General features: G+C 40.2%; 2 protein-coding genes, 1 long non-coding RNA gene and 1 other non-coding gene across 4 annotated transcripts; all 4 read right to left on the reverse strand.

The window, feature by feature from the left end:
• Positions 1-724: 724 nt before the first annotated feature.
• Positions 725-863, reverse strand: LOC121054829. Its single transcript, XR_005812113.1, has one exon. It is a non-coding gene; the product is annotated as a small nucleolar RNA Z247 (small nucleolar RNA).
• A 2,577-nt stretch (positions 864-3,440) lies between these two features.
• LOC107304394 lies at positions 3,441-5,645 on the reverse strand. The gene is made up of 4 exons (XR_005812064.1): positions 5,247-5,645; positions 4,095-5,137; positions 3,902-3,989; positions 3,441-3,826 (listed from the first exon to the last, which is right to left on the reverse strand). It is a non-coding gene; the product is annotated as an uncharacterized LOC107304394 (long non-coding RNA).
• A 560-nt stretch (positions 5,646-6,205) lies between these two features.
• On the reverse strand, positions 6,206-13,481 carry LOC102708252 (agamous-like MADS-box protein AGL62). Its single transcript, XM_006656062.3, has 2 exons — positions 12,903-13,481; positions 6,206-6,677 (listed from the first exon to the last, which is right to left on the reverse strand). The coding sequence occupies exons 1-2, from the start codon at positions 13,457-13,459 to the stop codon at positions 6,638-6,640; spliced, it is 597 nt and encodes a 198-aa protein (XP_006656125.1). The 5' UTR covers positions 13,460-13,481; the 3' UTR covers positions 6,206-6,637.
• On the reverse strand, positions 7,613-8,359 carry LOC107304395. Its single transcript, XM_015838331.1, has 2 exons — positions 8,201-8,359; positions 7,613-8,094 (listed from the first exon to the last, which is right to left on the reverse strand). Exons 1-2 carry the CDS (start codon positions 8,319-8,321, stop codon positions 7,709-7,711), a joined length of 507 nt encoding a protein of 168 aa, XP_015693817.1. The 5' UTR covers positions 8,322-8,359; the 3' UTR covers positions 7,613-7,708.
• Positions 13,482-14,454: the final 973 nt, after the last annotated feature.

Consider the following 14,454-nt stretch of genomic DNA (forward strand, 5'->3'; position numbering starts at 1 on the left):
CCATAAACTTCTTTGGTTGAGTGTGCATGAGGCGGTGTAGATGGAAGAGCGTAGAGACGACCACGGCAGGGCCCCCTAAGCAGAAGTTTCTTCGTGGCCAGATCCTTAAGATTGAAATATTTAGAATACAGTTCCATAAAGGCAGAGTTATCAGAAACAAGACGTTGAGCAGAAACTAAATTTTTGTTAGCCTTAAGAACGTGCAAAATATTACGTAAATGAATGTCACGACTGGGGGTTTTAACAATAGAGTGACCAATATGGCTAATTTCCATACCTGCACCACTAGCAGTGTGCACTTGATCATTTCCTTTGTAGCGATCACGAACGGTGAGCTTCTCCAACTCTCCAGTTACGTGATCAGTCACCCCGGTATCCACATACCAGTTGGAATCAGTACCGTAGGAGGTAGCAGAACCTGCATATCTCTCATCTGGAACAAAGTCCTCATCATAGCGATACCAACAGTTGATTACCGTATGTCCTCGCTTGTAACATAGCTGACACTTGGGCCTGGTGTCAACGCCTCCTTGACGACCTCCATTGAAGCCGCCATGCCCGCGGCCACCCTTGCCGCGATTGGCGCCGTTGTTGCCTCCATTGTTGCCGCGTCCACGATTGTTACCCCCGCGTCCGCGTTGGCCTCCATTGCCATTGCTGGTGCCGCGCCCTCGGTTCGCCAGATTTGCTGACGAGTCGCCGTTCTGACGGAGATTGTTGCGCTGCTCAAAACTGAGCAGTTGAGAGAAAGCCTCCCCAAAAGACATCGGCTCAGATTTGCCAACGATGGAAGAGATCACTGGCTCATATGTATCGTCGAGGCCAGCAATGATGTAGGAGATGAGATCTTCGTCGTCGACGACCTTGCCGGCCGCCGTCATGTCATCACCGAGCGCCCTCATCTTGGCGACATATTCGGTGATAGACAGATCGCCCTTTTTCGTGGTGGAGAGAGCAATCCGGGTGTTGATGAAGCGTGCCCTTGTCATGGAGGTATACATCTCCTCCAGCATGCTCCATGCAGCAGCTGCAGTGCTGCACGTGGCCACTTGCGCCGGAACATCCCTGGACAGGGTGCTCAGCAGGAGCCCTAGGATCTGCTGATCCGTAGCCAACCATTCATCATACGCGGGATTTGCCGCCCTGGTGGCCTTGTCGCCTTCTTTCTCTCCTGGCACAGAGATGGTGATGGCCGGAGCCGCCGTCGTGCCGGTGAGATGTCCTTCAAGTCGAGCTCCTCGCACCGATGCAAGAACTTGTGCTTTCCATAGCGCATAATTGTTCTTGGCTAATTTCTCTGAGATTGTGTTTCCTCCGAAAGGATTGATGGCTGTCATCTTGGACGAACTAGCCATAGATTGGATCGGGATTGTTTAGTGGAAAGGCTCTGATACCATATCAAATCATCAGAGGTTCAGAAGCGTTCAACCCTCTCGGGCCGCACCTTTGTTGATCTTATATTAGCGATAATAACCATCGCCTTGGGTTACAAGGATTTGCGTTGGTGGCTGGATAGATATGGTCCTATTCTGTTACAACAAACTTTATCTAGCGTTAACTACTCATATCTATCCAGCTAACCAAGCCGTGTATACACACGCAAGCGTATTACATGTTTAACAATAATATTGGTGACGATTCTTTTATGTCAAAACAATATTTTGTCACAACCGCTATCCTATTCTATTAGTAGGAGAACACCATGTCGCCATAAAAGGTCTTGTTAGTGTCACATGTATTGTGACGTGCTACCAGAGTGCCACTATTTAGTTTATAATTAGTGATCATTCACTGCATCATCACATTTGCCCCTAGTTGTGATGCATTTCTATTAATGAGTAGCTACGCCGTACATACCATTTTCTATATTTAGTGACGAGATATAAAGTTATCGCTGATATTGCAAATTTGTAACGAACTTATGCGCCTCGGTAAATCATTTTAATAGTGGCAAAATATGTCATCAGCGTAAACCACAATTATGATGAACTAGTAAGATATTATCTATTGTAGAGTACTGACATTTTTTCCGTCCTAAAAATTAATAGTAGTAACATAATATGTTGTCACCATATCAATTTTTTTCTACAAATGAAGAAAAGTGCAAAATCAAAATTTCTTCTCTACATATTTTCCATACTTGATGGTTTTTAGATCTATTATATTTAAACAACACACCAACATGTAGAAAATAAAATAAACATGTTCATTATCCTCTCAAGAACAAATATATATGTTCGGCCAATAAAATTGTAAAAAATCAGGAGACATGCTAGCTTTCATCTATGTCATCCCCATTTGGCGATTCATTCCCATCATCATCTGAAGTACTATACTCACCTCCATCACTATCAATCTTAGACTCTCTTCATCACTATCATCATCTACTGGAATTATTGGATCTGCCTCTACTTGTTCATCTGGAGCTGTGGGATTGTTCAGTGTCATGATAACCTCACCTTGTATTACATTCATATTCGGTGCACCTGTCATCTCATTTTCCTGACATGCTTCAGCACTAGTGTTACTTGATTCAGTTAAACCAATTTCTTCTTTAGGTAGGTCATACAGATCACAAGGTTTAGTCTTTACCACCACACACCATCTGATGGAAATAATGCGCTGTTAAAGGTTAATTATTTCATCAATTTCAAATCCTAATGCTATGGTTGTGCTGGATGGTTGTATATATACATGAATATGCAACAGGCTGCTTGGATACATGCAGAAACAATGACTTGTGCTGATTTCTTGGCGAGTCAGGCTCGGTTTTCTTGTTGATACGAGAACGTGCGCGTGCGGCTGTTGCGGCAGCAGCGTATCTCGTGCAATTGATCCGGCCTAGAAGCAATGGAATAACAGATGAGAGGAAATACTACCGTTTTATGATAAGCTCTATATATATGAGTCAAGGAGACGTCCTTGTAGATACACAGAACAATAGTCTCTGCTTCTCACTGCTTTCTCCATTATTATCGTGGTGCGTCGCCGTACGATCCGAACCGGCTGTGGTGCTCGTCGTGCAATGAGCATCCTGGTGAGCAGTGTCTCCGAGCCTTCGTCGTGCTGAATCCTTCAATCCATCTCACTGAATTCAGTTGTTGTCCAGAATTGTTACGTACCTTTGTGTATGGTACTGTTCCTTTTATATTAAAATATTGTGGCTAGATTACCAACTGAATAGTCTAATGACATGCATGCTGGTTTGCTTAATTATGTTTCTTTCACTAGCTAGCATGATAGGCGGTATGAATATATACTGCAACGGTTTATGCAGTTTGGATTTGTTAAGTCTATTAGCTAATCTTGCAGTAGAATTAATTATTGTTAATTCTGTTATACAAATGATTATGTTTGGAATTAAATTAGTGGCTAAGTATGTCTTAATTCCAACACCATCTAGGATCTATTGTATCTTTGACATAATATACTTGCTCTACTTGAGATGCCAGAACATATGGTTCATCAACAAGCAATTTTCTAGTGGTATTTATCATGGTAAACCCGTGCCTATCTTTTTTAATTCCCCGCGCAGTATGCACATCCCACCAATCGCACTTGAATAACACAACATGATACTTACCATACGATAGCCTTACTATATCTGTTAGCACACCAAAGTAATCTTTGTCTCCAATCTCGTCTTCACCGTTTACACATACACCACTATTTTGTGTTTGAAGTAACATGTCTCTCTCTTTGATGTTAAATTTCCATCCATTTATCATATAACTCGAGTAATGTACCACTCGAGAATCAGGGCCGCTTGCTAGATCAAATATCTCTTCCGTGACAGAAGGATCTCCCTTGGAATACAGTTCACTATCTAAAATAGAATGAATAGTTTTAGAAATATATACATTGAATTCATTTAATAAAAAAAATATATTATAATACTTACATATTTCTTGAACCACTCGAAGAAATCTTTATCATATTTCTTATTTCCACTAGTTGTGAACTATATATTTTCACATTCATGGTAAATCCTATACATATAGCATAAAAATGTTAATAGTTGCATTTTCAGCCTTTTAATATCAATAAATATTTATGTCCATATTTCAAATAAAGTATAACATTATATCACATACCTTTCATATTCTGAAATCCCTTCACAGTTCTTGAGTACATATATGCCAGCCTTTTCTAACTCACTTGGTTCCATTTCACAATATTTGTTTCCAAGAAGTGGCCTGCCAACTGTAGCAAATATTTGTAGCTGTGCACTGTTACTAACACTGTCATCAGTGTCATTACGGTTTGGCCTGTTAATTCTTGTTTCAAATCCTTGCAAGTACAATGAGCAGAAAGTAACACATTCTTGCATAATATAAGCTTCAGCAATTGATCCTTCGGGGCAAGCTTTATTTTTAACAAATGATTTTAACCTTCATCGAAAGCGTTCTATGGGATACATCCATCGATATTGCACCGGTCCACCGGGCCATAGCTTCCTTAGCTAAATGGACCGGAAGATGCATCATTGTATCAAATAGGGAAGGAGAAAATATCTTCTCAAATTTACAAAGAGTAACCGCAATAAAAGAATCAAGGTTTTTAAGTAGTTGCATGTCTAACTTCTTCGAGCAAAGTTCTCTAAAAAAAGTTGCAGAGCTCAATTATTGCCTCACAAACTTGTACTGGCAACACACCACGTATTGACAATGGAAGGAACCTATGTAAAAACACATGGCAATCATGGCATTTCATCCCTGATATTTTAGATTTATCTGTATCTACATGATAAGATACCTTTGCAGAATAACCATCTGGGACCTTGATCTGTGTAAGAAATTCACAAAATGCTTTTTTTTTATGTGAAGACATTGTGTAGCAAGCAGGGTGGAGTATATATTTACCATCACCGGCTACAGTTGCATGAAGTTCAGGACGTATTCCCATTAGTTCCATGTCAAAGCGAGGTTTGACTGTATCTTTCGTCTTGCCATCGAGATTTAGCAAAGTACCAACAATACTCTCACAAATGTTCTTCTCAATGTGCATGATATCCAAGTTATGTCTTATAGTCAGTGTATTCCAGTAAGGGAGTTGGAAAAAAAATGCTCTTCTTCTTCCAAGTACCATATAATGTACTGGAGCGTTTTCTTTTCTTCCCAGATTTCCTAAATTTCACCTAAAATAAACATATGGCAACAATATTAAGGCAATAAATCCAAATCCATTAAAGAGTAGTCATAGTGAGATGTTAAATTATTCCATAATAAGAAGTAGTAGTTATCTACCTGCTCAAACTTCCCGTACAGAGAAATAATGTCATCTCCTGACAGTGGTGTTGGAGCACTTCGTTTTTCCTTTTGGCCATCAAAACAAGCAGCATTGTTCCTCCAGGCATGTCGTGTTGGCAAAAAAGCGACGATGTCCCATATAACAATATTTGTGGCCATTGATAAGTCGGTGGTAGCAGGTTTCAGTGTGGCAGGAAGGACAAGCATATTTACCTTTTGTGCTCATGCCTGATAAGTTACCAAATGCTGGAAAATCATTGATTGTCCAAAGCAAAGCAGCATGTAACCTAAAAATGTGCTTTGTAGAAGCATCGTATGCTTCCACACCTTCCCACAAATTCAGCAACTCGTCAATTAATGGTTGCAAGTACACGTCAATGTCATTACCTGGTGCTTTTGGCCCAGGAATTATCATAGACATCACAATATATGGATCTTTCATGCACATCCAAGGTGGCAAGTTATATATAACAAGAACAACAGGCCATATACTATATGATGAACTCATATTTCCAAACGGGTTAAAACCATCACTAGCTAGACCAAGTCGGATGTTCCGTGCATCCAATGCAAATGAAGGAAAATTCCTATCAAACTGCTTCCATTCTTCAGAATTAGCAGGATGTCTCATATATCCATCATCTACTATATTGTCCTTGTGCCAGCGCATATGCGTTGCAAGTTTTGTAGACAGGTACATCCGTTTCAACCTCGGTATCAATGGGAAGTACCGCAAATTTTTTTTGTGGGACTTTTTTCACTCTTCTCCTTCTTGATTTAGAGACATTATCATCTTTCCATCTTGAAATATACATGAATTAGCCTTTTCATAAACCCCTCTATATAGGATGCAATCGTTCAAACAAGCATCAATCTTTGTGTAATCCAAACCAAGATCTGTTATAGTCTTCTTTGCATCACTATATGATTTAGGCACTTTATTACTAGCAGGCAATGCCTTGCATAACATGGAAAACAAAGCTTCCATTGCATTTGCACTAATATCATAAAGACACTTGATATTTAACATTTGGACAATGAATGCTAGTGTCGAAAAGGTACTGCACCCAGGATATAAGTCTTTCTCAGCATCTTCTAGAAGTCTGTAGAATTTGTTGGTTTCTTCATTAGTCACCGTAGAACTGTCTTTGCCCTCATCCAAACCTGGTGCTGAACTACCTAATGATCCCATATTCATGGCCATAGTTTCTCCTAAATCATTCATCATCTGATGCATACCATGGTCACCCTGATTTTCCTCCATATCACTACTACCACTATCTTCTGAATTAGGGACATCCTCTCCATGGTAGACCCATAATTTGTAGTCTTTTTGCACTCCATTGATAAAGAGATGTTCCTTGATAGTGTTTTGAGCAAAAAAGTGATTATTTTTGCACTTTCTGCAAGGGCATCGGAGGAATTTGTCTGCACTATTATCTTTGAATGCAAACTGAATAAATTGCTCAACTCCTTTCTCATACTCAGGAAGGGTCCTATTAGATATTTCCATCCAACTATTGTCCATGGCCGTACAGTCTGACATTATCCTGGAAAGAAAATATTTTTTAGTTACTTATTATCATTTAGTTTTTGAATAGTAACCTAATGCAATTTTAAACCAAACGTTTAGCGCTACTGTTTGTTAAGGCATGCAATATTTCAGGTTCAGACTGCTAGCAAAGTTGAACTGAACGTATCTATAAGCATTGTTTCAATTTTGGTGCCATGTATATGAAAAATTAGGTGATTAGATTGATAGTAGAAAGGTTACCTGCCTATTAGCTATATACAACATAATATACACACGAGATTAGTGGTAAGATTACCAAATTCTATTGAGCTGAATTAGATCTACATCATTATTGACAATGATAGACACTGATGCCGTAGAAGTTAAGAGTATACATACATACCTGACAGGCGTGAATAAGTTTCTTCAGGATGCAAATATTTGATGCTGAAGATCAGAGCTGCGTCAGGGGAAATTCTCGGATAGCAGAAGCAGAACATTGGAGCCAGAAGAACGCCTCCCTGTCCACGTTTGATACCGATCAACCGGCTGGCTCTGATATATACGAGATAAGATCAATTTGCTGGAATATAAGAGTTAGAGATAGAGTAGGTTAAAAGGAAGAGGGGGCAAAGACACTTACGTATTTGTGGTGGACTGACGTAGGGGTAAAATATCTGTATGCCCAACAAACTAAATCTTTATCTTTAATCTTTTATAAAAAGGAATAACGTTTCTGATATTTTTTTCATCGGTCGTATATCTTTACGTTACTAAACAACGGAGTACAAGTTTGGTTTGCTGGCGCAGCGGAGAAGGCGCTCGTAGCGAACCACGGGCATTATGCTAGTATATGTAAAATCTTTATTTCATCAAATAAGATGTCAAATAAAAATCCAACATGACACCTTTCGAGGAAAAAAAATACTTGACTTCTAAGACATAATCATTTCTTTTTTGGGACCTTGAAAAGGGCTGGAACATGAGCTCTCAAAAAGAAAGCAAGAGTGTCTCTCATTTTCTCATCATGCCTTACATAACCCTTCGATCTTGCTTCCCTACTTGATGCACGATCCCTATCTCTTAGTATAGAGCTAAGAACATTGCCTTCAGTCTCCAGGTCTTCATCTTCCGGGTCTGAAACATATATCCCACGATAATATATTTCATCGACTAGTGCATCTGGATCAGCCACATCCTCCAGTGAGTCTAAGTCTATTTGGATGGGCTTGGTGGAGTCCTCTTTTTTCTCCTCAGGCTTGATGTAGTCTTGTGCAGTTTGATCTATGGTGTCCTCATCATTCTTATTCACGGAGGGAATTACAACTTGCCCTGAAAAAAGAAAAAAAAACATTCCAAACATAAGAGATCAAGGGCATCTTACATCCTCAGTTCAACTCGAATGAAATTGTTGCTGTTTTCAAAACCAATAGACAACCTTCGGGTGTTGGGGACGTGCTGCTATGGATCGAATCTAGCAAGCCCTTCTCTTTAGAATGATGAACAACGAGAGAAAGGGGGCACGGCGAGGACTGATCAGAGGATATTTGTTTTACCATCTGATAGATGCAATGGGGGTTCGGCGAGCAACTGCGCTTGCGAGGCGGAAGAGGAATGAGAGGAAATTGATTGTAGTGTGGGCCCTACACTAGGTATTTATAACCTTTTGAGGAATATTTAGTTGAGGTTAGCGCCAAATGAAATTGGGTTCCCGCGTGTTCTGATATCTTTGCCAAAAACATAGATAACGCGCTGACCTGCTGAAGCATTAAACAAGAGGCCCGGCTCGAGGGCAGCCATGGCGACGGACGGCGGCGGCGGCTGTTCACGGGAGGGCCGGATCCGCCGCCCTACGGTGGAGCTCAGTGCTCTATGCTCAGCAGCGGCGGTCTCGGGTGGCGGCGGCGGCGGTCTCGGATGGTGGCGGCGGCGGTCTCAGGTGGCTAGCGACGACAACGGCGACGGTGACGACGGGAGCGGAAGCGGCGATGGCGCTAGGTTTTTTTTCTTTTTTTTATTTTATGAATTTTATATTTTTTTCGTAATTTTTTCTCTTTGCATACGGTCGGCATCGGATTTTCGCATGCAAGTGGTCTGGCCACATGCAAAAATTTGTATTTTCGTAGACGATTTGGTATGCAAAAATCGCTTGGGTTCGTTTGCAAAAATGGTTTCTCTAGTAGTGTGTTTTAGGTGATTCTCAGACCATTATCCCCATCGCTCTCCGCCTCTACCCGCACAGCTGTGGACGCAAGCCTTTGTCTGCCAAGCTCGACGAACGATGACGATGGCTGCGGCGCACGAGCGTGCGGAGGCGGTGGTTGAGCCGGGAGACGTCATCCGGAGCGACAGACAAAGCCGCAGCCGCGCTGGTCATGGCAGCCGAGGAGGCTTTTGGAGGCAGGGCTGTACCAGGACCGGGGGCAGTTGAGGAGAGGGTTGGGGATGCGCGTGCACGGTGGGGGCACTGCGGAGGCACTTGGTCACCGACTCTCGTACAAAAGGACGCGCTGCCACCGATGGTCCATTGAAACACTATTTGTATATAATATATATATACGGTGACGCTACACGACACGTCACACTGCACGCTATGAAGTAACGTAGCGCGTCACACAGCGATCAACCAACTAACCTCCACGTCAGTCTACCCTCTCCCACCACCACCCCCAACAAAAGCTAGTGGAGTTAAAAATAACTGATAGATGCAAGTGTTGAGTTAAAAATAACTTATATATGCAGTAGGGTGTCTACTACGATACAACGTGGAGTTAAAATTTAACTGATGACAACATGAAAGGTATACGTGCATTTACTAGTTGAGGAGTTAAAATTTAACTCATATGCCTAACATGTGTTGTGTTGTTTAATAAGTTAAACTTTAACCGAATAGTATAACAGTGTGATATGTGTGCTTGCTAGTAGGCGTGTCAGTTAAAAAATTACTTAATATGTGTGCAACGTGTTCTTGAGTTAAAAATTAACTCGTGTTCACTTGCTTGTATTCGTGTGATTCAATAAGTTAAAATTTGACTGAAATAAGTCAAAGCTTAACTCATTTTATTCGGGGGCACCCCGTGAGTAATTCAAAAGTTAAAATTTAACAGTAACGTGTAAAGATGGGGTGGTTGCTCTGTTGGTGGGTTGTGTAGGGTCTAGTTTGGTTGTGGTGTGTCACGCGTCGTTTATTATGTAGCACTCTAGTAGTTTTATATATATATATATATATATATATATATATATATATATATATATATATATATATATATATATATATATATATATATACGGTGAGTTGTAATTCACGGGCTCCTCCGTAAGTCTGGGGCTAAAAACATATCAAATCACATCTAAATTTCGATTTATATGGCTCACTAGATTCTTCATATCAAAATCTGATAGCACGCAAAAAAATTTTAATTTTGGAGTTTTTTAAGTATTTTTTTGAGATTTTTAAAAGTTACTGTACTATATTAATAAAATAATCAATGTGTTATGTATCACTATATTAATAAAATAATCAAATATGTTTGTACGTTCCAAAAGGATAATTATAAATAGTAAGTTATGGTTAATATACAGTTGATTTATGAAACATAGGTTGCAATGAAAATTTTGTAATTGAAAATAGTAAATTATACTCAATATATAGGTAAAATGAGAAATTAAATGTAATTGACTATCTTTGCTATGTACGGAGGTTTACAGTAATATAAAAAAACTAAATAACGAATTTTAACTTTATAAAGAATTGTTGTTTACTTGTTTTCACACTAATTCTCAATGGCAAATTTATCAATCCATATGTGAGTACGGAGAACGTGAACCTCGCCCGGGTCACAAGCTAGCTAACCGGCCACGGCCACCAGCTTGATGGGGACTTTTGTCAAGTTGGGTGGAGTACTCTATAAATCGTCTCATGTACCTTGGCTAATTGGCGGTTTGGGCGGCTCGCGCTGCTCGCCACATTTGGCGACTCTGGTTAATAGAAGGACGAAAACTATCTCCATATTTTAATAAATAAAGCTATTTATTTTTTGCTATATATTTGACCATTTGTCTTATTTAAAAGTCTTATAGAAATATTATTTATTTTGTTGTGATTGAATTTCTTAAAAAATATGTTTGAACAATGACTTATATTTTCGCATATTTTAATAAGCTTTTTGACAAAGACAAGTGGTCAAAAGTAAAAAAAATCAACGATGACTTCTATCAGATTAGTGATGAGTAACTTATAATGTGTGGGCTTAATTAGCACTTATCAATTATAGGGAAGAATTTATCAGCTGCTCTAGCTTCCTTTGCTACAAGTCATCATCCTCAAGGTTCAATTCGACAATATGACCCATCTGCTGCACTCTCGTGGAAAAACAACCTGGCCACTTGATTACCCGGAATCGAACGGTGTTACTTCCTAGTAAGTTATTAGCTGGTCAACAACATAATTAAAACGGCAAAACTCAACATCATTGTTTTTAAATTAAATAGCTCAATATATACGTACAGTTAGTTACTCTTCTCCTCTCTGCTTACTGGACTAATTAAATCTTGCAAAACACTCTGATGTCCCCTTACAAAACACTCTTAGAGCAAGTTTAATAGTATAGCCAACTACTAGCTCCAATTCATCTATAGTCGATCTAATAGCCAATTCATACAATAATTATCTACAAAACATCAATACATGGTCATACATATCATACATACATGTTGTCTTGGAGCCAGTATGCAGCTCGCTGGCTACAAATGAGTAGCCCACCTCTCTTCTCTCTTCCTCTTATCTCTTTAAAATATGTTTATAGCTGGCTTATAAACTGCTATTGTATCTGCTCTTATGTCCCCTTTCAGTTCCTGTAATAGGAAAGCCAATCAGTAACAAATAACAAAAGCAGAATGCCAAAAGAGAAAAACAGTTTTTACTCAAAAAATTCTTCTATCAATAAAACAGAGAAATTGTTTTAGTGAGGAGTGCTAGTATTTTGAAACATTTACCAATATTGTATTATGCCATTACTTTCGTAATTTATCAGCTTCAACAACTTGGAAGTCGGCAGATGCCAAGCGTACATTATTCCAGATCTTTTATTCTAACCTTTTTGTTCTTCATATCCAGTCATTGCCTCAATCGCACTAACATCAGCAAACTGCAAATGTAAGCAATTAGATCAAATATCGTGTAACAGTATCACACATGTAAATCAGTATGACGGGAGTGACATGGTCTCTAACCTTTAGTCTCTCTTTTGCAACCGTAAGTTGTTTCTGCAAAGTTTGAATATGTTCTTTCGGCGTGTTGCATGTTTCCTGTATATGTTTGACCGAGAAATTTATAGGAAAATCGTTCTAAAACTTATTTTTAAAGTTGATGATGGGTTTCTCCATCTATTTTGTAATATTTGTTTTTAGATAGTTAAGAACATGTATGCAGAAGTTTTAAGCAAAAATTTGAATCGTTCATAACTCGTTTTATTCGTAATAAGCATTAGGCAACGGTGCTGTCACACTATTTTATGGGCCTATTTAGGTAAGCTTTAGATTCTGAGAAGCTGCTGCTTGGTAGCCGTTCATTTTCGAGAATCTGTAGTTACAGATTCTCAGAACTGTAGACCGTTTAGGACAGCTTCTGGCAGAAACAGTTTTTGGGAAAAGCTGCTGCGGGAAGAAGCTCTTCCAAACAGGCCCTATATATGTGATAATTGTATATGCTGCTAGTAAAAAGAGCGATTCAAAGGACGAGTGAAATAATTAATGACAGCGATTATGCATGACGCAGAAAATTTTGTTGCAATCAAATATCCTTTCCATGATCCAGATCAACAAAATGCCTTCCAAAATTTGGTTGATCAAGATATTGGTCACTAATTCCTTCCAAAAGGTCACAAGCGAATAAAAAACTATCTTAATTAAATTTTACCAAGATGTGATCAATGGAAACAGATGATCTATCTCTTACCGAACAAGCAGGACGCAGAAACGATGGCTAAATGGAATCACTTATCACTTAATTAAAAGCAATTAGTAGCACTAGTGGCATGATTAAGCTAGCGTTAAACGTGATTATTAAGTACGTAATTAATTTAAGAAAGCGTGCATCACTTGCGTCTTCCTCCTACTGCTGCGGCTGCGGCTGGCCGGACCCGGACAGCCGGTCGTCGGCGTGGCGGCGCACGTTGGCCATGAGCTTCTCGAGCGCCCTGGCGAACTCCGGCAGCTCCGCCTCGCCGAGCGCCTCCACGTCGGCCTCCCACCAGAACTGCCTGTCCGCCTTCGCATCCGCGATCTTCTTCGCCACCTCGCGCAACCGCGACTTCTCCGCCGCGACCTGCGACTTGGTGTCCTCCGCCGCCCTTCTCAGCTCCTCGTGGCGGTCGTCGCCGTCGTTGGCGGCCCCGTGGACATGGGAGGAAGAAGCAACAGGCCGCGCGGCGGCGTCGGCGTCGACCCCGAGGACGGGCGCGTAGCAGCGGAGGACGGCGTCGACGGACGGGTCGCCGAAGCAGAACGCGTTGCGGGCCTCGGACAGGACGACGAGGGCGAGGCGCGCGCCGGTGAGGATGGAGAGCTCCGACGCCTTCTTGAACAGCCCGGACCGTCTCTTGGTGAAGGTGACCTGCCGCCGGCCCTTGGTCTCGATGTGGCGGATCTCGATGCGCTGCCGCCCCATGCTCGTCCTGACCCCGTGCGGACGCACCATCGTCGTCTTCTTCCTCGGTCGAACGGAGCAAAAGGAAAATGAGCAAATGCGGTGCGGCGGCGGGTGGCGGTGGCGGCGGCGGCAAGGCGAGCTTAAAAGGTGGAAGGCATTAGCCAAAACTGGCGGGACGCGACAAAGTGATTTTTGGAAGGAGATCAACGCTTGCCTTTTTCACACAAAAGGCAGCCGTTGCCTCCATCTAGATCGTCCATTGTGTAATCAACGGCACAACGAAAATTGTTTTTAAACTTAAAAAAATTTAGATTTTGAATTACGTTATATGTTAGAGCTATCCAATTGTTTTGTTCGTTTTGACATATACAAACATCAACAAATTTATTTATTATAAGAAGACGAAAAGTTATATAGGTTGCAAACATGTTTGTATAAAGTTAAATTTATCTTTACATATTTAAATTTTATCTTAATATTAAATGATTTAAATAAATTATTTAATTAAAATTATCCTTGCATGTGTGAATTAATATTAAATGATTTAAATAAATTATTTAATTAAAATTATCGTTGCATGTGTGAATTTGATCTTTTGGTGACTCTAAAATTGGTGTAGCAATTTATTGCTGCAATATTTTCTGAAATTAGTGTACAAACTCGGTCTTTCATGTATTACAATCAGGGCCAGAGCTACAGTGTGCCGGGGTCCCAGGTACCCGGTAAAAAAAATAGTTAGAGTTAATGCATTTTTACCATATATGCACCCATCTTAATCTAATCTCAGGTATCCGTAGCAGTCTAAATTTAGTTCAAAACACTAAAAGTAAGTAAGAGACACTCCCCTATATTTTGTTCTAGCCATACCCCTATTAGAATTACCGTCTAAACATAAAAACTTGTAATTGTAATATGCGTCGACCTGTAACTAGTTATGTAAAACTACAATAGTCACAATTAACGGATGGTTTGCTACTATTTATCAGAGTTTGTTTAAATAATCAAATTAAGAAATGCTTTTTATCCGAGTCCGTTCAAATAAT

This window comes from Oryza brachyantha, chromosome 6, assembly GCF_000231095.2.
Source record: "Oryza brachyantha chromosome 6, ObraRS2, whole genome shotgun sequence".
Taxonomy (NCBI): domain Eukaryota; kingdom Viridiplantae; phylum Streptophyta; class Magnoliopsida; order Poales; family Poaceae; genus Oryza; species Oryza brachyantha.